The sequence below is a fragment of the Bos taurus genome, chromosome 13, assembly GCF_002263795.3.
Source record: "Bos taurus isolate L1 Dominette 01449 registration number 42190680 breed Hereford chromosome 13, ARS-UCD2.0, whole genome shotgun sequence".
Lineage (NCBI taxonomy): Eukaryota > Metazoa > Chordata > Mammalia > Artiodactyla > Bovidae > Bos > Bos taurus.
The window spans coordinates 11,263,034-11,288,738 of NC_037340.1; the positions used below are offsets into that span (position 1 = coordinate 11,263,034).

At 39.3% G+C, this 25,705-nt stretch overlaps 1 protein-coding gene across 1 annotated transcript in view; it reads right to left on the minus strand.

The window, feature by feature from the left end:
* Nucleotides 1-25,705, minus strand: part of LOC112449367 (ankyrin repeat domain-containing protein 26-like) — a 101,674-nt gene that overhangs the window by 62,836 nt on the left and 13,133 nt on the right. Inside the window, exons 4-13 of the mRNA XM_059892865.1 lie at nucleotides 24,620-24,726; nucleotides 22,723-22,860; nucleotides 19,604-19,671; nucleotides 16,990-17,023; nucleotides 15,781-15,850; nucleotides 12,637-12,697; nucleotides 12,348-12,544; nucleotides 439-535; nucleotides 216-244; nucleotides 48-120 (exon numbers count right to left, since the gene is read on the minus strand). Coding sequence (XP_059748848.1) covers nucleotides 48-120; nucleotides 216-244; nucleotides 439-535; nucleotides 12,348-12,544; nucleotides 12,637-12,697; nucleotides 15,781-15,850; nucleotides 16,990-17,023; nucleotides 19,604-19,671; nucleotides 22,723-22,860; nucleotides 24,620-24,726 — 874 coding nt within the window. The remainder of the gene's footprint in view (nucleotides 1-47; nucleotides 121-215; nucleotides 245-438; nucleotides 536-12,347; nucleotides 12,545-12,636; nucleotides 12,698-15,780; nucleotides 15,851-16,989; nucleotides 17,024-19,603; nucleotides 19,672-22,722; nucleotides 22,861-24,619; nucleotides 24,727-25,705) is intronic.

Here is a 25,705-nt window from a genome sequence, read left to right on the forward strand (position 1 = left end):
TTTCAGTTAACCCTCTTTCCAGAGTTAACTGTGTACTGCAAAATTACCTGAACTGGATGTTTGTAAATCCTTCATCCTGACTGTTTTATTAGGAACAGACTCTTTCATTCTGACTGCTGGCTGAATGGGGTTTGGAAACAAGTTGATTACTAAATAATGTACATAGGAGACGATCCACAGTTCAGAATTCAAGATAAAATCATAAATGTTTTTACCTTCATGTTAGGATATTTCCCAGGAGAGTCTAGAAGGAAAAAGGGACACAGAGTTAATTACATGTAAACATGTAAGATAAGATACATAATTGCCCTCCTTTTCTCATCTTTTTTCTCACTACCCATCTGACAGGTGATTTTCTTTGCCTATTAGAATGTATCAGCATTCCCATTTTCAATCAATGTTCTGTCAAATGATTTTTCTGTAAAACACAGTTCTTACCTTCTACTTGTCCATTTAATGTCTTTTTTCCTCTTTGACCAGCAGTTCCAGGTAAATGATCCACATACTTCTGTGGAAGGCTCTCAGAGATACTGTGCTAGAATGAATGATAACAATAAGTTACATGAAGGTTTCCTAATCGCTTTTGAAGAAATACCCTACACTTTTAACCTGGTTAAGACAGGTTTTGCCAAGATCCCACAGTTGCTATGTGACAGAACCAGGATGCTGAATTCAAACAGGGTGCTGCATCACCAAGCAGTGGCTGCCACATCTAAGAGACCAGGCCCTTCTTATCTCCTTCCATAGCTGCCACCTTCAAACAGGGCACCGTTACTTTATGTTACTTCAAGTACGGCGGCCATAAAGGTACTCTGCATGTGCTACTTAAGCTATCCAAAATGGTTTGCACTTACTAAAACATCACTAAAGCTAACTGCTGTTATTATAGCCCCACACATTTATTACTATTTCCTACGCTTTTGCTTCTCTTGAAATGTTCCTTGCAGATCAACTTGACAATCCAAAGGTAATAATACTACTTTCAAGCTTCAAGCACTATCTTGTCAACATTGATTTGGTAAAAAACCACAATGGAAATGAAAATCAAAACTACAATGAGACACCACCTCACACCAGGCAGAATGGCCACCATCCAAAAGTCTGCTACCTCTGCTGCTGCTTAGTCACTTCAGTTGTGTCCGACTCTGTGCCACCCTAGGACTGAAGCCTTCCAGGCTCCCCTGTCCATTGGATTCTCCAGGCAAGAATACTGGAGTGGGTTGTCATGCCCTCCCTTCCGACTCAGGGATCAAACCCAGGTCTCCCACCGAAGGCAGATTCTTTACCGCTCAGCCACAATGAGATATCACCTCACACCAGTCAGAATGGCCATCATCAAAAAGTCTACAAACAATGAATGCCAGAGAGGGTGTGGGGGAAAGGGAACCCACTTACACTGCTGGTGGCAAGGTAAATTGATACAACCACTATGGAAGATGGTATGCAGAGAAACTACAAATAAAACCACCATATGCCCCAGGAATCCCACTCCCAGGAGTACACCCTGAGGAAACCAAAATGGAAAAAGACACATGCACCCCGATGTGCATGAACACATTATGATAGCTAGAACAGGGAAGCAACCTAGATGGCCATCGACAAATGAATGGATGAAGATGTGGTGGTACATATAGACAAAGGAATATTACTCAGCTGTAAAAAGGAACGCATTTGAGTCCGTTCTACTGAGGTGGATGAACCTAGAGCCTATTATACCAGTGAAGTAAGTCAGAAAGAGAAATATAAATATCTGCTACTAACGCATATGTATGGAGTCTAGAAAGATGGTACTGATGAGTTTATCTGCAGGGCAGCAATGGAGAAACAGACAGAGAGAACAGACTTAGAGACACGGGGGAAGGGGAAGAGGGGAGAGGGTGAGATGGATGGAAAGAGTAACATGGAAACTCACAATTCCATATGTAAAATAGATAGCCAATGGGAATTTGCTCTGTCACTCAGGGAACTCAAAGAGGGGCTCTGCAACAATCTAGAAGGGTGGCATGGAGAGGGAGATTGGAGGGGGGTTTGGGAGGGAGGGGACATGGGTGTACCTATGGCTGATTCTTGTTGATGTCTGACAGAAAACAACAAAATGCTGGAAAGCAATTATCCTTCATTTAAGAATAAATGAATTTTTTACAACCCTATTTGAACATTCACATGGTTTACTGCTTCTTTCCCTGTAAACAGCACACTAAGGACTCTATCTTCATATCTATGTCTTCTGGAATGGTAGATAAAGATTAAAGGAATGACCTAGATACAAAAAAAGGAGTAAAACTATGATTATCCAAGTTGAAGGTTTAAAAGTTTTCAAATGCATTTATGATGATCAAGAAGGACTCAATATTCACATCGGGAAAGAAAAAACCAACTAAAAAAATCAAGTAACCACAATGAACTAACTTTTCTATATGGAAGAATTTACACGTTAGTTTCACATGTATAACAAAGAATTGATGTGCTAATTTAACATCTATAAACACTGAAATTAATAAAGTTTCTTAAAAATAATATGGGGGGGGGGGCATGGTGCTAAGATGGCGGAGGAATAGGACAGGCAGACCACTTTCTCCCTCACAAGTTCATTGAAAGAACATTTGAACGCTGAGCAAATTCCACAAAACAACTTCTGAATGCTGGCAGAGGTCATCAGGCACCCAGAAAGGCAGCCCATTGTCTTCGAAAGGAGGTAGGACAAAATATAAAAGATAAAAAGAGAGACAAAAGAGGTAGGGCCAGAGATCCATCCCAGGGAGGGAGTCTTAAAAGGGGAGAAGTTTCCAAACACCAGGAAACACTCCCACCGGCAGGTCTGTGGGGAGTTTTAGAATCTCAGAGGGCAACATAACTGGGAGGAAAATTAAATACATAAATAAATAAAACCCACAGATCACGTGCCTAACTGGAACTCCCAGAGCTTGCATCCGCCAGCAGCAAGTGCGGGCTGAACAGGGAGGCACGGGCTGCATTGCTTAGGGTAAGGACTGGGCCTGAATGCCCTGAGGGAGCAATCTGAGGGAACTAACATGAGATAGCAACCCAAACTGTGGGATAGCCAGAGAGAGAGAGAAAAAAAAAAGAGAGAGAGAGAGAGAGAGAACTATCCTGCGAAAAGCCCTAACCTAAGGCATTGCCAGGCCCACTCAGAAAACAAAGGACTGAGCAAATACCAGAGGAGAGCTAGCCAGCTGCGGATCGGCCCATCTCCCACTGGAGACAGGGAGGCAGGAGCGCCGCACCCAGAGCTGGAAAGAGGCAAACTCGGCCCCAGAGAGGCATCCTCTACCAAGCTGCAAGCAGGCACCCAGTCACTAACCAAAACCCCTTGGGATTCTGGATGGTTGACTTCTGCCGGGAGGGTCACAGCCAGAGATCAGCTCCCCAGAAGAGACATACGACACACTGGAGACGGGTGCACCCGCTGCCACCCAGGAAACCGAGCGGCTGGACCGGGGAGGTGATAAGATGCACTCCCCACCTGGGGAGACCGCTCGCCAAGCACCTGGTCGCCTGAGCTGCTCGGACCTGGGAAGGGCACAAAACGCAGGCCCAACCGAGTCTGCCCCTTTGTGGACTACCTGAGAACCTGAACCTGAGCAGCTTAGACCTCGCAAGTGCACGCAAACCAGGGCCCGCCTCAGATAGTTCCCCGGCAGAGCAACCTAGAGCCTGAGAAGTGTAGAGTGGGAAAGTGCACGTGCCATGAGCAAGGGCAAACCCAGTGTGGCCGAGACACTGCAAGCACTCCCCACACATGCCAGTGATATTTCTTTGCAGTTTCCCTCTGTCCCCACAGCAGTACTGAACAAGTGAGCCTAAATAAGTGACCACCTTTGCCCCCTTGTGTCAGGACAGAAATTAGACACTGAAGAGACCAGCAAACAGAAGAAGCTATAATAAACAGAGGGAACCGCTTTGGAAGTGACAGGTGCAACAGATTAAAACCCTGTAGTTAGCAGTGACTACATTGGCAGGGGCCTAAAGATCTTGAGATGTATAAGGTGGATCAAGAAACTATCTGAAACTGAACTGGCCCCACACTGCCCACAACAGCTCCAGAGAAATTCCTAGATATATTTTTACTATTATCATTATTTAAATATTTAAATTTTTTTTATTTTTAAGTTCTCTATTACTCTGTCATTGTCTTTGTAGACCGGGAGTTGATGAGAAGAGGGATGCAGGGGACCCAAGTCTCGAGTGAAACAAGGGTGCTTTGTTTGCAGAAAAGCATGTTCATATATCATCATACAAGGCAGCTTTAGGCAGTAAAAAAAAAAAAAAACTGAGCAAAAACAAAGCCAAGCAAATAACAATCTTCAAAGGGCCAGAAAGCGTTGCATGTCCTGAGTGAGAGGGGCATAACTGAGCAGATCACATTTGAGTGAGGTCACTGGAGGGAGTCACTGAAGGGACAAAGCAGGTGCCCTTTCTCAGGATCTCAGTCCCAGGAACTGCGTGCAGCTCTGCTCGTTCCTGCAGCAACTGATGAGGAATAGAGAATCCTTAAGAAATGGCACACAAAAGAAAAGAATAACATATTGGATCCCTTAAAGCTGAACATCCCCTGACATTACTCCTTTAATTTTCATTTTTATAACCTACTATTACCTTGCAAAAAAAAAAAAAGACCCTATTTTTAAAGCAAACTTCATATATATATTTTATAAGTTTTGTGACTTTGTTTTGTTTTTCTAATATTGTATTTTTCAGAGTCTAACCTCTACTCTAGATTTTTAATCTTTGCTTTTTGGTATTTGTTATCAATTTTGTACCTTTAAGAACCCAATCTTCAGTACCCATTTTTACTTGGGAGTGTGATTACTGGCTTGATTGCTCTCTCCCTTTTTTGACTCTGCTTTGTCTCCATCAGGTCGCCTCTATCTCCTCCCTCCCCCTTCTTTTCTCTACCCAACTCTGTGAATCTTTGTGTGTTCCAGACTGTGGAGAACACTTAGGGACCTAATTAGTGCCTGGATCTGTCTCTCTCCTTTTCATTCACCCTTTTCTCCTCCTGTCACCTGTCTCCTTCCTTCCTCTTCTCTTCTCTTTGTAACTCTGTGAACCTCTCCAAGGGGTCCAGACTGCGGAGAGCACATAGGGAATTGATTACTGGCTAGCTTGCTCTCTCCCCTTTTGGTTCCCCCTCTCCTACTCCTGGTTACCACTATCTCCCTTCTCCCTCTTCTCTTCTCCATGTAACTCTGTGAACCTCTCCAGGTGTTCCTCACTGTGGAGGAGCTTTTCATCATTAACCTAGATGTTTTATCATTGGTGCTGTATAGATGGAGAAGTCTTGAGGCTACTGTAAGAATAAGACTGAAAACCAGAGGCAGGAGCCTTAAGTCCAAAATCTGAGAACACCAGAGAACTCCTGACTCCTGGGAACATTAATCGATAAGAGCTCATCCAAAAGCCTCTATACCTACACTGAAACCAAGCACCACCCAAGAGCCAACAAGTTCCAGAGCAAGACAAGCCACACAAATTCTCCAGCAACGCAGGAACATAGCCCTGAACTTCAATATACAGGCTGCCCAAAGTCACACCAAACCCACAGACATCCTAAAACTCACTACTGGACACTTCATTGCACTCCAGACAGAAGAAATCCAGCTCCACCCACCAGAATACTGACACAAGCTTCCCTAGCCAGGAAACCTTGACAAGCCAATCGTCCAATCCCACCCACAGTGAGGAAACTCCACAATAAAGAGGAACCACAAACTGCCAGAATACTGAAAGGCCACCCCAAACACAGCAATCAAAACAAGATGAAAAAGCAGAGAAATACTCAGCAGGTAAAGGAACATGATAAATGCCCACCAAACCAAATAAAAGAGGAGGAAATAGGGAGTCTACCTGAAAAATAATTCAGAATAATGATAGTAAAAATGATCCAAAATCTTGAAAACAAAATGGAGTTACAGATAAATAGCCTGGAGACAAGGATTGAGAAAATGCAAGAAATGTTTAACAAGGACCTAGAAGAAATAAAAAAGAGTCAATCAATAATGAATAATGCAATAAATGAGATCAAAAACACTTTGGAGGGAACCAACAGTAGAATAGCTGAGGCAGAAGATAGGAAAAGTGAGGTAGAAGATAGAATGGTAAAAATAAATGAAGCAGAGAGGAAAAAAGAAAAAAGAATTAAAAGAAATGAGGACAACCTCAGAGACCTCTGGGACAATGCTAAACACCCCAACATTCGAATCAGAGGAGTCCCAGAAGAAGACAAAAAGAAAGGCCATGAGCAAATACTTGAAGTGATAATAGTTGAAAACTTCCCTAAAATGTGGAAGGAAATAGTCATCCAAGTCCAAGAAACCCAGAGAATCCCAAACAGGATAAACCCAAGGCGAAACACCCCAAGACACATATTCATCAAATTAACAAAGATCAAACACAAAGAACACATATTAAAAGCAGCAAGGGAAAAACAACAATAACACACAAGAGGATTCCCATAAGGATAACAGCTGATCTTTCGATAGAAACTCTTCAGGCAAGTAGGGAATGGCAGGACATACTTAAAGTGATGAAAGAGAAAAAAACTATAACCCAGATTACTGTATCCACTAAGGAGCTCATTCAAATATGAAGGAGAAATCCAAAGCTTTACAGACAAGCAAAAGCTGAGAGAATTCAGCACCACCAAACCAGCTCTTCAACAAATGCTAAAGGATCTTCTCTAGACAGGAAACAAGAAAGGGTGTATAAACTTGAACCCAAAACAACAAAGCAAATGGCAACGGGATCATACTTATCAATAATTAACTTAAATGTAAATGGGTTGAATGCCCCAACCAAAAGACAAAGACTGGCTGAATGGATACAAAAACTAGACCCCTATATATGTTGTCTACAAAAGACTCACCTCAACAAAACAGAGGACACATACAGACTGAAAGTGAAGGGCTGGAAAAAGTTATTCGACACAAACAGAGACCAAAAGAAAGCAAGAGTAGCAATACTCATATCAGATAAAATAGACTTTAAAATAAAGGCTGTGGAAAGAGACAAAGAAGGAAACTACATAATGACCAATGGATCAATCCAAGAAGAAGACATAACAATTATAAATATATGTGCACCAACATAGGAGCACCACAATATGTAAGGCAAATGCTAACAAGTATGAAAGCAGAAATTAACAATAACACAATAATAGTTGGAGACTTTAAGACCCCACTCACACCTATGGATAGATCAACTAAACAGAAAATTAACAAGGAAACACAAACTTTAAATAATACAATGGACTAGTTAGACCTAAATTATATCTATAGGACATTTCACCCCAAAACAATGAATTTCACCTTTTTCTCAAGTACACATGGAAACTTCTCCAGGATAGATCACATCCTGGGTCATAAATCTAGCCTTGGTAAATTCAAAAAAATTGAAATCATTCCAAGCATCTTTTCTGACCACAATGCAATAAGATTAGATGTCAATTATAGGACAAAAACTATTAAAAATTCCAACATGCTGAACAACATGCTTCTGAATAACCAACAAGTCACAGAAGAAATCAAAAAAGAAATCAAAATATGCATATAAAGGAAGGAAAATGAAAACAAAACAACCCAAAACCTATGGGACGCTGTAAAAGCAGTGCTAAGGGGAAGGCTCATAGCAATACAGGCTTACCTCAAGAAACAAGAAAAAAGTCAAATAAATAACTTAACTCTATACCTAAAGCAACTAGAAAGGGAAAAAACGAAGAACCCCAGGGTTAGTAGAAGGAAAGAAATCTTAAAAATTAGGGCAGAAAGAAATGCAAAAGAAACAAAAGAGACCATAGCAAAAATCAACAAAGCTAAAAGCTGCTTCTTTGAGAAGATAAATAAAATTGACAAACCATTAGCCAGACTCATCAAGAAACAAAGGGAGAAAAATCAAATCAACAAAATCAGAAATTAAAATGGAGACATCACAACAGACAACACTGAAATACACAGGATCATAAGAGACTACTATCAGCAACTATATGCCAATAAAATGGACATCGTGGAAGAAATGGACAAATTCTTAGAAAAGTATAACTCTCCAAAACTGAACCAGGAAGAAATAGAAAATCTTAACAGACCCATCACAAGCATGGAAATTGAAACTGTAATCAGAAATCTTCCAGCAAACAAAAGCCTGAGACCAGATGGCTTCACAGCTGAATTCTACCAAAAATTTAAAGATGACCTAACACCTATTCTACTGAAACTCTTCCAGAAAATTGCAGAGGAAGGTAAACTTCCAAACTCATTCTATGAGGCCACCATCACCCTAATACCAAAACCAGACAAAGATGCCACATAAAAAGAAAACTATAGGCCAATATCACTGATGAACATAGATGCAAAGATCCTTAACAAAATTCTAGCAAACAGAATCCAACAACATATTAAAACATCATACATCATGACCAAATGGGCTTTATCCCAGGGATGCAAGGATTTTTCAATATCCGCAAATCAATCAATGTAATACACCACATTAACAAATTGAAAGATAAAAACCATATGATTTTCTCAATAGATGCAGAGAAAGGCTTTGGCAAAATTCAACATCCATTTATGATAAAAACTTGCCAGAAAGCAGGAACAGAAGGAACATACCTCAACATAATAAAAGCTATATATGACAAACTCACAGCAAACATTATCCTCAGTGGTGAAAAATTGAAAGCATTTCCCCTAAAGTCAGGAACAAGACAAGGGTACCCACTCTCACCACTACTGTTCAACATAGTTTTGGAAGTTTTGGCCACAGTAATCAGAGCAGAAAAAGAAGTAAAAGGAATCCAGATTGGAAAAGAAGAAGCAAAACTCTCACTGTTTGCATATGATATGATCCTCTACATAGAAAACCATAAAGACTTCACCAGAAAATTACTAGAGCTAATCAATGAATATAGTAAAGTTGCAGGATATAAAATCAACACGCAGAAATCCCTTGCATTCCTATACACGAACAATGAGAAAACAGAAAGAGAAATTAAGGAAACAATTCCATTCACCATTGCAACCAAAAGAATAAAATACTTGGAATATACCTACCTAAAGAAACAAAAGACCTATATATAGAAAACTATAAAACACTGTTGAAAGAAATCGAAGAGGACACAAATAGATGGAGAAATATACCATGTTCATGGATTGGAAGAATCAATATAGTGAAAATGAGTATACTACCCAAAGCAATCTATAGATTCAATGCAATTCCTATCAAGCTACCAACGGTATTTTTCACAGAACTAGAACAAATAATATCACAATTTGTATGAAAATACAAAAAACCTCTAATAGCCAAAGCAATCTTGTGAAAGAATGGAACTGGAGGAATCAACCTGCTTGACTTCAGGCTATACTACAAAGCTACAGTCATCAAGACAGTATGGTACTGGCACAAAGACAGAAATATAGATCAATGGAACAAAATAGAAAGCCCAGAGATAAATCCATGCACCTATGGACACCTTATCAATGACAAAGGAGGCAAGAATATACAATGGACAAAAGACAGTCTCTTTAACAAGTGGTGCTGGGAAAACTGGTCAACCACTTGTAAAAGAATGAAACTAGAACACTTTCTAATACCATACACAAAAAATAAACTCAAAATGGATTAAAGATCTAAACATAAGACCAGAAACTATAAAACTCCTAGAGGAAAACATAGGCAAAACACTCTCCAACAAAAATCACAGCAGAGTCTTCTATGACCCACCTCCCATAGTAATGGAAATAAAAGCAAAAATAAACAAATGGGACCTAATTAAACTTAAAGGCTTTTGCACAATGAAGGAAACTATAAGCAAGGTCAAAAACAGCCTTCAGAATGGGAGAAAATAATAGCAAATGAAGCAACTCAAAAATATACAACCAGCTCCTGGCACCTCATTCCAAAAAAATAAACTATCCAATCAAAAAATAGGCCAAAGAACTAAATAGACATTTCTCCAAAGAAGACATACAGATGGCTAACAAACACATGAAAAGATGTTCAACGTTACTCATTATCAGAAAAACGCAAATCAAAACCACTATGAGGTACCATCTCACGCCAGTCAGAATGGCTGCTATCCAAAAGTCTACAAACAATAAATGCTGGAGAGGGTGTGGAGAAAAGGGAACCCTCTTACATTGTTGGTGGGAATGCAAACTAGTACAGCCACTATGGAGAACAGTGTGCAGATTCCTTAAAAATTGGAAATAGAACTGCCATACGACCCAGCAATCCCACTGCTGGGCATACACACCAAGGAAACCAGAAGGGAAAGAGACACGTGTAGCCCAATGTTTGTTGCAGCACTGTTTATAATAGCCAGGACATGGAAGCAACCTAGATGTCCATCAGGACACGAATGGATAAGAAAGCTGTGGTACATATACACAATGGAATATTACACAGCCATTAAAAAGAATACATTGAAATCAGTTCTAATGAGGTGGATGAAACTGGAGTCTATTATACAGAGTGAAGTAAGCCAGAAAGAAAAATACCAATACAGTATACTAACGCATATATATGGAATTTAGAAAGATGGTAACGATAACCCTATATGTGAGATAGCAAAAGAGATATAGATGTAAAGAACAGTCTTTTGGACTCTATGGGAGAAGGCAAGGGTGGGATGACTTGAGAGAATAGCATTGAAACATGTATATTATTATATGTGAAACAGATCACCAGTCCAGGTTCGATGCATGAGACAGGGTGCTCAGGGCTGGTGCACTGGGATGACCCAGAGGGGATGGGATGAGGAGGGAGGTGGGAGATGATTTCAGGATGGGGAGCGCATGTACATCCATGGCTGATTCATGTCAATGTATGACAAAACCACTATAATATTGTAAAGTAATTAAAATAAGAAATTAATTTAAAAAATGTGGAATGTACATGTTGCTAGAGATATTTTTAAAAGAAAAAATATCTTCCACAGATAATTTTATAAACTCTGGTGGTAATTTTTCTTTCCTTATGATTTTATAGTAACAAGTAGTCTATATAAGAAAAAAGCATAAATCGTGATTTCATTCATTTAATGTATGTAATTACCCATTATTTGCTGACATTCAGAAAAAAGAAATCAGAATCTCTCCAGAGGAAAAAATATACTACTACATTTCTTCTTTCAGAGTGTTGCAGCTGAAAATTTTCTCATTTAATGAAGAGAGATTAAGAATCTCATTTATAAAATTATGAATTATAATTTTAGTAAAAAGAACAGATAAAATGCTTATATATTTCCTCTTTATTTTCAGAAAGATCTAAAACACCCACCAAGGTTATAGCAAACAGTAAGATAAATTAGAGAAGTACATTAACTATTTAGCATCAGACACGACTGAGTGACTGAACTGAACTGAAGTTAGAAACCACAAGAAACAGAAGGGCCAAAAATTCTTAATTCATTATATGTCTCCGAAGGCCTAAAACAAGGCTCATCTTGAATTGTCTCAAAATGAAGTTTTGCTAGGTTAAATAGAAGACATTGCTTCATTAATTTCAAAGTGAGAATTTTTTTGAAAAGAGAAATCACTTCAAATTTAAATGAACTTCCAGAGGGAACTATATTCAAAATATATATATATATACATACACGAGTATAAACAAATCACATTGCTGTACACCTGAAACTTACACAGTATTTTAAACTGACTACACTTCAACAAAAAAACAAGAACAATCACCAACCTTGAAAACAACCACCAAAAAAAATAAGGAACACATTTTAGTTCTTCATAAAAATCAGCCGTATGTCATTCAAAAAAGTTTGAGCATTGTTTTTTTACGACCTCACTTTCTCTTAAGTTGATTTTGAAATAATTTCTTGCATATTTATAATATAGAATTCCTGGTCTGACTGACCCCCACTATTTCTGTTGTGTTTGTATAATACCTGTCTCATCTTCACTCTCATTCCATCTTATATTCATTTTGTCCTTCTTAAAGGAATTCTTCCCCTTCATCCTCCCCCCATCTTCATATTCATCTAGTTGTTTCTCCTCAGTTCAGTTCAGTTCAGTCACTCAGTCGTGTCCGACTCTTTGCGACCCCATGAATTGCAGCACACCAGGCCTCCCTGTCCATCACCAACCCCCGGAGTTCACTCCTCAGTGCTTTGTAATTCTTTTCTTTCATAACAGCATACTTCGTATGCCAATATTTATAAATCTGAATCATGCACCTGTATGCCTCTTACTATCACACCATTTTGTACTGTGACTTTGAGAGCTTCTATTTCTGTGGTGGGATCCTTTTTGTCATCATAAGGATCAGGGGAATGGTATGTGAACAAACACAGGGAAAGAAGAGTTAAAAACAGAACAACTTACCTTTGTACGACCAAGGCCTGTTACAGACTTGAGAAGTTTTGGAACAGGCTCAGGCGATGGGAAGGCAGGATGACAGATGCCCTCAAACCAGGGTGATGGTTTGGGAAATGTTTCAACCACATCTTCAACGTTACTATCAGAATTATTGTCCTGAGAGAAAGTTGTACTCTCTGGTCTCAAAATGCCACATTTTGCTTCTAGTACAGTGAAAACAGGAGAGAGTACCTGAGAACATGTGTCATTTCAAATCAAGGAATAACACCAGGAGGACAGTCTTCAAATAACTTACCGTTTCTCTTGGATTGCTGAGAAGCCTTCATTAGCTTCGTTAACTTTGGTTTCAGGACATGCTGGAGAAGAAAATAAGAGCTTGAAGGATATAACAAGTATCAACCTGAATAAAAGAATTATAACATCCCCCATTCCTCTATGATCTAACACAAAGAGTACAGGCTCTGGAGTCATTCAGAGGTGGATTCAAATCACAGTTCTGTCACTGACTGACCTGCTCATGGGGAAAGGATTATGACAGATGACATCAGAAGCACCAGATCTCCCTCTCCTTACACCTAATTGACTGCTATACAAATACTAAGACACCCACTAGATTACTTTCTCTACCAAAATGTTCTAGAGTAATAATTTATCCCCGGTAGTTTAGAGCACTATTGAAAAACTAAGACATTTAAATTAATTGCTATATTTTGAAATTTGCTTCCATGATTAATATATACATGGATTATCACTTGGGAAGGGAAATATGAAAGTTTAGGTTTTAACAGAACCTTATTTAGATGGGCTAGAACTGCAGATAGGATAAGCTACTTCTATTCTGTTTGTCAAACAGCTACAGACAAATCAAACAGGGAAAAAATTCAGCTGCTTCTATGAAACAGGGAAAAAACAAGGTTAAACCCATAGGGCAATGATCATGAATGAAAGTCACACTCTAAATAGAAAGCCATAAGCAAACATGTTCACAATAGAGGCAGAGAGAAATGGCCTGAAAGAACAGACACTGAAGAAATGTGTTCTGCAAGGAAAAATTAGGTTAACAGTAAATTTTTTATTTTTTTAAATTTTAAAAAGGTAGAGGAGGAAGAAGAAAGGAAAAAGAGAGACATTTCTAGTCAAGAACAAACTTTATGGAAAAAAAAAAACAAGTATAATAAGGTATGTGGAGAAACATATATTTAGAATTTATATACAATAGATCAGTACCATATCAGTATTCTTAAGGATATACTATGAGCAAAGCCTCTGTTTCATATGATTTTATTAATATATTTTATGCATCTACACTGTTCTTCAAATTTTATGAAAATATCAACATCAGTTTAGCTCAGTTCAGTTGCTCAGTGGTGTGCGACTCTTTGCGATCCCATGGACTGCAGCACACCAGGCTTCCCTGTTCATCACCAACTCCCAGAGGTTTTACAGACTCTTGTCCATTGAGTTGGTGATGCCATCCAACCATCTCATCCTCTGTCATCCCCTTCTCCTCCCACCTTCAAACTTTCCCAGAATCGGTATTTTCCAATGAATCGGCTCTTCGCATCAGATGACCAAACTATTGGAGTTTCAGCTTCAGCATCAGTCCTTTCAATGAATATTTAGGACTTATTTCCTTCAGAATGGACTGATTGGATCTCCTTGCAGTCCAAGGGACTCTGAAGAGTCTTCTCCAACACCACAGTTCAAAAGCATCAGTTCTTCAGCTCTCAGCCTGCTTTATAGTGCAACTCTCACATTCATACATGACTACTAGAAAAACCATAGCTTAGACTAGACAGAACTTTGCTGGCAAAGTAATGTCCCTGCTTTTCAATCTGCTGTCTAGGTTGGTCATAGCTTTTCATCTAAGGAGCAAGCGTCTTTTAATTTCATGGCTGCAGTCACCATCTGCAGTGATTTTGAAGCCCCAAAAAAGAAGTCTGTCACTGTTTCCATTGTTTCCCCATCTATTTGCCATGAAGTGATGGGACCAGATGCCATGATCTTAGTTTTCTGAATGTTGAGTTGTAAGTCAACTTTTTCACTCTCCTCTTTCACTTTCATCAAGAGGCTCTTTAGTTCTTCTTCAATTTCTGCCATCATGGTGGTGTCATCTGAGTATCTGAGGTTATTGATATTCCTTCTAGCTATCTTGATTCCAGCTTGTGCTTCATCCAGCTCAGCATTTTGCATGATGTACTCTGCATATAAGTTGCAGGGTAACAATTTACATCCTTGATGTACTCCTTTCCTGATTTGGAACCAGTCTATTGTTCCATATCCAGTTCTAACTATTGCTTCTTGTCCTATATACAGATTTCTCTGGAGGCAGGTCAGATGATCTGGTATTCCCATCTCTTGAAGAATTTTCTATACTTTATTGTGATCCACAGAGTCAAATGGTTTAGCACAGTCAATAAAACAGAAGTAGATGCATTTCTGGAACTCATTTGCTTTTTTTATGATCCAGAGGTTGACAATTTGATCTTTGGTTCCTCTGCCTTTTCTAAATCCAGCTTGAACATCTGAAGTTCATGGTTCATGTACTCTTGAAGTCAGGCTTGGAAAATTTTGAGCATTACTTTGCTAGCATGTGAGATGTGTGCCATTATGTGGTAGTTTGAACATTCTTTGGCATTGCCTTTCTTAGGGATTGGAAGGAAAACTGACCTTTTCCAGTCCTGTGGCCACTGATGAGTTTTCCAAATTTGCTGGCATATTGAGTGCAGCACTTTCACAGCATCATCTTTGAGGATTTGAAATAGCTCAACTGCAATTCCATCACCTCCACTAGCTTTGTTCATAGTGATGCTTCTTTAGGCCTACTTGACTTTGCATTCCAGGATGTTTGGCTCTAGGTGAGTGATCACACCATCCTGGTTATCTGGGTCATAAAGATCTTTTTTGTAGAGTTCTGTGTATTCTTGCCACCTCATCTTAATATCTTCTGCTTCTCTTAGGTCCATACCATTTCATCTTTTATGGTGTCCATCTTTGCATGAAATGTTCCCTTGGTATCTCTAATTTTCTTGAAGAGATCTCTAGCCTTTCCCATTGTATTGTTTCCTCTGTTTCTTTGCCTTCATCACTGAGAAAGGCTTTCTTATCTCTCCTTGCTATTCTTTGGAACTCTGCATTCAAATAGGTATATCTTTCCATTTCTCCTTTGCCTTTTGCTTCTCTTCTTTCCTCAGCTATTTGGAAGGCCTCCTCAGACAACCATTTTGCCTTTTTGCTTTTCTTTTTCTTGGGGATGGTCTTGATAACTGCCTCTTGTACAATGTCATGAATCTCCATCCATAGTTCTTCAGGCACTCTGTTTATCAGATCTAATCCCTTGAATCTATTTGTCACTTCCACTGTCTAATCATAAGACATCTAATACTACATGAAACTAATTTCAGAGCAGTAAAACTAATTTCACAACAGAACATTTTACCTTGGTTTTAAAATCTAAGACTTCATCATTTGATGTAGGCCCTAAATCAATGCCAGGTTTGTTGGGAAACCTTTAAAGCAAAAACATACAATAAAAATGAGTGAGCTCATGTCCTTGAACAAAAGGAAAAAAAAAAAAAAAACAAGTGAAAGTTTGTCTATATATTAAATGAACTTTCTTGACATGAATAAAATTTGGCCTGTTTTAAAACAGCTTTTTTTTTTTTTAATTTTTTTAAAGATTTCTTGATGTGGATCACTTTTAAAGTCTTTACTGAATTAGTTCCAATGGTGCTTCTATTTTATGTTTTGGCTGTCTGACCCTGGGTCATGTGAGATCTTAGCTTCTCTGACCGAGTATCAAACACACACTGCCTACATTGGAAGATGTCTTACTAAACATCTTAACCACTGCACCTCCAGGGAAGTCTACAAAAAAGTTTTTCATTACCTATTTCTGCGTCCATCTCTCCCAACCTATGAAATATCTAGTTAACGCTCATTCTTAGTTTCCATAACAGAGAGTGACAGCCACTGTATCGGCAGAGCCTAAAAATAATTTGTTTTCACCAAAAGTTCTAACAGCTGAACTGAAAACCCCATTGATGGATTGAAATAATTCTTGTTTGCCCAAACTGGAATAAACCAGGTGACTTAAAGCAAAGCGGAAGAATAGGCTTTTCCTTATCCATTGTCTGTTCAAGGTTCAGAGACGAATCTGAGTCCGTCCAAAAGGGGAGTCTTGGTCCGTCAGCAGGGATACCACTGACTGAGATGGCACCATTTCTCTAAGAAGTGAGTACACTTCTAAGAGGGAGTGCAGGGAGTTTCCCCACAATGTCAAACTTAAAATGGACACAAGTCAAAGAACTTACTTATATCTTTAACTTATATGCTCCATGGGTACTTCTCAGTCTCTGCTGAGGGCCATGGGAGTGGACATGGGAGCCAGGAAGGCCAACTGTCAAATCACAGGTCAACTCATTTTAACCAGGGTCAATTCATTAACCTCCTGAAACCACAGTTGCCTAATTAAGAAAAAGTAGGATACAGCTACTTTACAAAGCTGCTGTGATGACTCTATGAGGTCACAGATGTTAAGCATGTAATGCATTGTCTAATCCAAAGTAGAACACTCAACGACCATTAGTTTCTCTTCTCCATGTTCCCTTAGTTAAACATATAATTTAAAACATCCATAAAATCATACCTCCTTGAAGAGTGCTCTTCAGAACTCTCATCCACTATTAAAGAAGAAAGCAAGATACATTTTAAATCAATGGAAGAAAAATACAGAATATTAAAACCTCAAGACTGAGGCTTTGTTTAAAAGTATTCCTTTCAAACCACACCTGGAGGCCACACTAGAGGAAGGGGACAGTGGTTGTACTATACTCGTAGGCCACTAATGCCTAAGAACCACTCCTCCCCTTTATAGTCATCAAATGCAGAACAAAACAACAAAGAAAAGAACTGCTGTTTACAATGACCATAATCCTAACCAAACTCCAGGAGACTGAGAGAAAATGATACTACACCATCAATACAATCAGTACGATATGCTGACAATAGCATGCTTAAACAGCACAGTGTTTCTGGATTTCTATTGCCTGGAGCACTGAACAGAGACTATAGGTGTCTTGCTGGGACATGACAACTTCTCTGGCTCTTCAGTTCACAATGAAAACGCCCTATCACAAGGAAGCTTGGTCAAAGGCACTGAACTTCAGAGCATGGTAAAACATCGGAAACAGAAGTCTTCTCTTCCTGGCCCTCTTTCCAAAGGCAAGAGAAGTATGAAAGGTGTAGTGATTCCAGGTTTAGAAAGGATAATCTCTTGAAAGGCAGGTGGGGGAGGCCAATGGGTAAAGGGGCTCAACTCAGTGGTGAGAATGGGGACTAGACTTGTAGTGGTGAGCATGAAGTAGGGTACACAGAAGCTGAACCTTTTTAAAAGCTCCATATATATATATATATATAGTTCCCTATATATACATATATAGAACTTTCAAAAAAAGTTCAGCTTCTGTGCATATATATATATACATACACCAACATGTTTAAAAAGAATCTCTTGAGACTATCTCCTTCCACTGCTCAAGAGTATCTGGACCACACAGATCAGGATGGCCCAAAGAGTGCTGTGTACTAGTGAGGGATATCATTATATCAGTCCTTCCCATTATATGGCAAATGTTTATAGAAATCATGCTTTTTCAGCTTGGAAGGCATACATCATCACATCCTAAGCTGATGAACAAGGGGAGGGAGGGAAGGATGCAGGGAGCCACGGACTCTGGTGCTGTTGAACAACATTTCCCAAGGGTCATCATGATCTGATGCGGGAGGGATGACTCACATGCAGTGACTCCACAGGGAGAGGAGCACTGCAAGCTTGAGCAAGGGGAGCAGGGGCAGTGATTTTTAAATGTTTTCACCCTGTGACATCACAACAATGCTTTGTACATAAAAGACACTTGAAATTTATCTGTTTAGTGAACAAATGAACAAATAAATAAGCATGTTTTCTTTGAAAATTTTCTTTAGAAAAATACAGAAATTAACCAGAGAAAACTCTATTCTGAGCGCATTGAAGACCAAGACACTGTCATCTCTGTATCTCCTCTGACTAGTGTAATAAACCAACCTACTGTTCTTTGATAGATGTTTTTGTTGTTCAGTCACCAAATTGTGTCTGACTCTTGTGACCCCATGGACTACAGCTCACCAGGCCCTTCTGTCCATGGGATTTCCCAGGCAAGAGTACTGGAGTGGGTTGCCATTTTCTTCTCCAGGGGATCTTCCCGACACAGGGATCAAGCCGTATCTCCTGCATTGGCAGGTGGATTCTTTACTACTGAGCCACCTGGGAAGCCCCCTTTGATTAGACAGAGATCTACTCAGTTAAACTTATCCTTGGATACCCTGTACAATGTGCTAGATGCCACATCCAGTGGACCTAATGCTGTTTTTGTTAATGCAAAGTATTTTTGTGCTTTTATTAGAACCTGCAGAGTCCCAACTTGTTCTATTTGAATATCTATTATGATAATCTTTTAACTGATGGCAAGAGAACATCTTGTTCTTACAAAACTGTACTCTCGTGACAGTTGTCCAACACACAAAAGAAAATATCTGATCCTAATGAAGTCAACCTATCTCACTCTCTGGATCTGTAAGGAATGAAGTTGGTAATCTAGACCTGCTTGGTACAATAGGCAAAATAACTGGTTCTCAAGCAGGCATTGCTTTTCTGCCTTCTGTACAATAGGTAGGTATCTTTCAGAAATAATCTCTCACTACTATGCTGCACACTGCCTCAGCTTTGCAGTTATTGTTTATCATTTCTTATCCTATCAGGAAGGGATTATTCAAGTTCCCAGTTTTAATGATGGTAACTATTTTAGTGAGACTAATCACTACACAGTGACTACTAACTATTCATTCACTAAATGCAAACCATTTCTAAAAGTGAAAGTTCACTTTCATAAGATGTCCAATCTGCTGTACTGTGACTATAGATGAAATATACATCATACTCATTTAAAATTTTTTTTCTGATTTACACAAAGATCTAATATAGGACTTTAGGGGCCATATTAAAGAGATGGATTTCTTTTCAGACAATACTGTCTTTGATGTTAAATCACCTACAATTATCATCTTAAAGAATTCTGAATACTAGAGTATAAAGAAATTTTAAAAATAAAATACACATGCAATTTACACTAATTTTTTCATACTTCTTTCATTATTGAAACTTCCTCATTCCTACTTTATCTATGGTAGAATCACTGACAGTAATTCAGTATCAGATGACTTACCTGGGTTGCTATTTTCAGGAGAAGTTTTAGATCTCTTTTCTTTATATTCAGAAATCAGTTGGTGAAAACTATGTATTAAAAATGCAATAAATAATATTTTAACACTGATACAAAAAACAACTACCAAATTCTTAGATCATTTCAGACAATGTCAGAGATAATATCAAAATTTCAATTGTCACATACATTTCAAGTTTCTAAGTTCTATAAACTTTTATTTAGCATGTAGTAAAGGAGAAAGTAAAGGTCTATTTTCACCCTGCTTATTTAACTTATATGCAGAGTACATTATGAGGAACACTGGGCTGGATGAAGCACAAGCTGAGATCAAGATTGCCGGGAGAAATATCAATAACCTCAGATATGCAGATGACACCATCCTTATGGCAAAAAGTGAAGAACAATTAAAAAGCCTCTTGATGAAAGTGAAAGAAGAGAGTGAAAAAGTTGGCTTAAAGCTCAACATTCAGAAAACTAAGATCATAGCATCCGGTCCCATCACTTCATAGCAAATAGATGGGGAAACAGTGACTGACTTTGTTTTTTTGGACTCCAAAATCACTGCAGATGGTGATTGCAGCCAAGAAATTAAAAAACGCTTACTCTTTGGAAAGAAAGTTAGAGCAACTTAGCATATTAAAAAGCAGAGATATTACTTTTTCAACATAGGTCCGTCTAGTCAAGGTTATGGTTTTTCCAGTAGTCATGTATGGATGTGAGAGTTGGACTATAAAGAAAGCTGAGCGCCGAAGAATTGATGCTTCTCAACTGCGGTCTTGGAAAAGACTCTTGAGAGTCCCTTGGACTGCAAGGAGATCCAACCAGTCCATCCTAAAGGAAATCAGTCCTGGGTGTTCATTGGAAGGACTGATGTTGAAGCTGAAACTCCAATATTTTGGCCACCCGATGTGAAGAGCAGACTCATTTGAAAAGATCCTGATGCTGGAAAAGATTGAAGGCAGGAGGAGAAGGGGACAACAGAGGATGAGATGGTTGGATGGCATTACCGACTCAATGGACATGATTTTAGGTAAACTCTGGGAGTTGGTGATGGACAGGGAGGCCTGGCGTGCTGTGGTTCATGGGTCCCAAAGAGTCAAATATGACTGAGCAACTGAACTGAAATGAGAAAGAAAAGGAAGATGAAGTAGTCATGAACTCAGGGCAGTACAGCTCCAATAATTAACTAGATTTAGCTTGGCATAGGAAAAGTCTCTCAAGCTTGCAAATCCTAGTTCTATAACCAACTGTTCTTTGTTCCTGGAGGAGTTGTTTCTCTTCAGTTCAAAGTCTTCCTCTACACAACTGGGATATTACTACCTTATTTCACAAGAGGATTAATAAGATGTAATGAGATAATATACCCCCAAAATGCTTGCAGAAACAAAGAGTGGAATAATTTCATCTTCAATTTTATTGCTGTAACTACTTTGGAATTCCAAGTAAATCCCAATGTGTGCTTTTTCATACGTTTAACATTCAAGTGTTACATGAAACTGTTATTAATTCTGGTGATTAGCTGTTTTTTGTGGTTTGTAATTTAGGGAACCTCAGCTTTTATATAATGTGTACCTAAACTTATTTATAACATATGAATTCACTACATTAGAGAACATAATGATCCCCCATCATTGCAGCTAATTACACCAAGAGCAGAAAACTAATCACAGTCAAGACCCGGCCTGGACCACTACTCTTCCTTCTCTACCTGCTCAAACTCTGAACTAGCAGATCTTTCTGACAATGATGTTTAATCTCCAGGTTCCTCTCCAATTCACTTGGAGGACATATCCCTACTCTTACAGTGGGTACTGGCAAGTTCTAGACAGGGCTTACCTCTGTGAATTCCAACTATCTTAGTTGAGATTTAGGGATTTCTGCTGAATGGGTTCCTTATGGGGCAGATTCTGAAAACATTTAAGGTGGAGGCAGACAGAAATCTGTTGGAAGATTTTCATTATTACAGGAAACAGATCCCATGAGGGGCCAAGCATAATTAGGGAATCTCAGGCAAGCTGGCACCCACTACTCTGGGAAGGATGACAGGGAACCTGTGACCTAAGAAAAGGTGCCCCCACAGGACAGAAAGCCACCTTGAGGTTCAAGTCTAGATACAAAGGAGAAAGGGAAGTGTGCTCAATCCCTGCAGGAGCACTTGACCCTCTCTGACAGCCTAAAATGGTCCCTACTGACATCTGCTAGCAGAAAAGATAAATAAGAGCCTCAAGGGCACCTCATCGTGAAGATCTAGGCCTACACATGGGCTCCACAGAAGGTCTCTGAGTGAGGGGGAAAGCTAGGAGGCCCAGCTGCCCAAACTGGGTGCTGGAGCTTTGTTTGCAGCAGTGACTGAGCAACAGCATACATATGAGAACAAAGGAGCTCTCACTCTGAAGTCGACCTGTACATCATCTTAAAGGCTGGGGAACCTGGACCCCGAGGGGTGGCCTGGGAGCAAAGGTCAATCGTGAGCCCACTGCAGGATGACTTTTTTTTTTTTTGGTTTTAAAATGATTTTATTAAAGGTCTTTATAGAGCCAATCCAGACTCCAGATCCAGCTGCCAAGCAGACCCTGTCAAGACCAGCTGTAGCAGCAGTGCTGCAGCAGTAGAATCAATGCAAGCAACAGAATGGTGAGAAGGAACTGTTTTCTCCCCTCAAATGACTTGTGGAAGAGGACTGTCTCGTTGGTCTTAGGGAATCCTCCAGGTTCTTGGAAAATTCAAGTGGAATTGTATAGAGAGGCAAGCCCTCAAGGGAAAACAGGATTTGCTGCTGAACTAAATATTTCAAGACCCAAAGAACTAGTTAGAAATATCACAACTGTGACTCTGTTTGTACCCCATACCAAGAGGTCACACTTAGAATGAAATAGCTAATGTCAAGGTTTCTAAGGATCAAGGTCTACATGTCCTGAGATAAAGCACCCTAAGCACACAGCCAAGAGTATCTAATTGGCCTTTGCTTGGCTTTCAGCTCTTGAGGGGGAACATCTCACCACCTTTCTCCAAACTGCCTGCACCAAACTGGAACTCTCACTGGTCACGTAGCAAGTAACAGTTAAAATTATTTTTGGCTGCAGTTTAGTGAGAACTGGCATTTTAATGTGAACACTTACATATTAAAACCACCAAAAACGGCATATTCTTCTGCAGTCCATCCAAAAACATCTTGAGAAAAGATGTCAGCACCTTGCTGAAGAAGAAGTCTGACGACATCTGGCAATTCATACTTGACAGCAAGCATGAGGGCTGTTCTAAAACAACAGGGAGATGACTTCAGCCTCAGGAAGCTGAGTTGACTTACTTACACAGTTAATTTGATATGCTTCACCAAGTGAACGCCTTGCCCTTCCATGAAGGACTGACCATTTACAGGCTCAAGTGTTCATCAATGGCACCCCACTCCAGTACTCGTGCCTGGAAAATCCCATGGACGGAGGAGCCTGGTGGGCTGCAGTCCATGGGGTCACTAGGAGTCGGACACGACTGAGCGACTTCACTTTCACTTTTCACTTTCATGCATTGGAGAAGGAAATGGCAACCCACTCCAGTGTTCTTGCCTGGAGAATCCCAGGGACAGGGGAGCCTGGTGGGCTGCTGTCTCTGGGGTCGCACAGAGTTGGACACGACTGAAGCGACTTAGCAGCACCAGCGGCAGCTTCAGTGTTCATCTTTGCAAACTACCTCCAAGGCTAAAATGAAGGGACGGAAAAGAAGCCTCCTGTCCCACTGGGATGCCAGGCAGCAGCACTTACTATTTCAAAAGTCCCTCATGGGGACTTCCCTGGTGGGCCAGTGGATAAGACTCCAGGCTCCCCATGCAGGGGGCCTAGGTCAGGGAACTTGATCTCATATGCTGCAACTAAGAGTTCCCACAACTAGGACCCCATGCAACCAAATAAATAGATGTTTTTTAAAAATAATAATAAAGTCCTTGATGGACAAGAAATGATCCTGAGGTCACTTATCTGAGGCAGGTAACTATTTAAGGGATAAATTCCCCATTTCCTCCTTAGTCTGATATATTCGGCTTCAACGTCAGCTAGAGGTTGGGTTAAGGAAAGGCTACTTGCAGGTTTAAATCAAAAATATTGATATTAATGGGAATAAAAATAGTCATGGTGGCAGTTAATGATGTGGACAAGCATGTGCTAGGCACTAAAAATGAAATACTATATATAAAATCTTTCTTACACACAGGCACCTTTGAAAGATGCATTACTATTTGCCTTGTGTATCAGGAAACTTATTTGCTGATGATAGCCCTAATCGATAGGAAACCTAGGAACTGAACCTAGCCTGAATCTAAAGCCCATCATTTTCGTCTGTATCATTCACCTCTGACTTGTCTCTGTTAAAGGAACTGTTTATCCAATCAAAGCTATCTTTCTTCCTTCTACCTGCATTAAAAATGAAAATATCAAAATGTGCTAAAATGAAAACCTAATGAGCCCACAGGATCTGGTGACAATGAGTCATAATCACCTTTTTGTGGCTGTTGTTATTTAGTCGCTATGTTGTATCTGACTCTTTTGCAATCTAATAACATCAGCATTCTTCAAACAAAGTAATTTAAAACAAAGAGTTATCCATAAAACAAAACCAAGTCTTTTAGGTTTACTATGCATCTTATAAAAATACATACATACAAAGTAGAGGTTAAAGAATTCTTTTAAAAGAATTAAGAAACTCGATACTGTCATGAGGTGAACTAAAAAGCAGAATCCATATTTCATAAAGCTAATAAAACTAATTTGAAATCCCTCAGCTATTACCAGATCAACCAAACAAACAAAAAACAGGTTGCATATGACATCAGTCAATATTATAAAGGAATATGAATCCTGCTATACATTCCTGCTATATATTGTTCATGGTTCCCGGTCAGAATAACTGACTTTCTACCTAAGTGATGATGTGTTGATCACAAATGAATCCTCTTATACATTTAATCTTGATATTACCATCCTAGAACAGCACTAAGGGTTTTTAAAAGAAAAAGAACAACGGTACCTTTTCATCTTATCAACCGCATGTATATTTGCTTTTTTCTTTACTAAAAACTCCACCATTTGCCCTCTTCTTTCACATATCGCAAGTAACAGTGGTGTCAGGTCATCCTGTAAAACAGGGAAAACCATTTCTAATGTACACAGTTAACCTATTTCTAAACTGAAATTAAAACCGTGCAATAGATTCTCTGAACTTAAAAATAAAAGTCAGAAAGTAAATGAAAGAGAGCCCCCTCCTCCTCATCACCCTGTGCACCTTCTTTCTCTTTAATCTGCTCCTCCTCTGGGCCTTCCCTGGTGGTCCAGTGGCTAAGTGTCAAGCTCCCAATGCAGGGGGTGTGGGTATCATTTAGCTACTGTATCAACTGCATATTTTAGGGACAATGCTGAGGCAGAAATATATAATACTATCTGTAGCATGCATAACCTATCCAAGGATGACCATGAGTAAACTCAAAAGGTTTACAGACATTCCAGTGGGAATATTATTCTCTACATGAACATGCAAAGAAAGAAACTTTTTCTTTTTTTCAAAAAATCAACTGTGGGAACCCTGTTTTACTGCTTTCTCAGACATGTCTCCTGGAATTTAATCTTACTCATTCTTTCTTCCTTGCTTGCTCTTTCCACCGCCCTTCCTTAAGTTAGACATTCTGGCTGAGAGAGGTCAGCATTCACTAGATGTTAACTGCATGCAGAATGAGCGCCCTCCCCACCTTATCTTCAAAGACCCTTCTTAATGACTCTCATGTGATTACCTCCAGACCACCAGGAAGAAGCTTCCAAAATCCTAGAGTTCTGGTGTCTGTCTTGCTTTACTGCAACATAAAATTACCAATAAATACATGCTCAACATTTTCTCGGGGAGTTGCTCTTCCACCAGCTCTCCCTGTGCTGTCTCTTATAATCTTGTGTGTTTGTGAGAGTTATTCAGTGCGAAACTGCCACAACCAACTTAAAAATTCTAATTTGAAAAATTCAATCCCATTCTTAAGAGATTTTTTAAAAATATGAAATCAATTATAGATTAATTAGACTGTCTTTAAAAACCTTCAAATATTTATCAAAATAAACTATCAATCAAAAA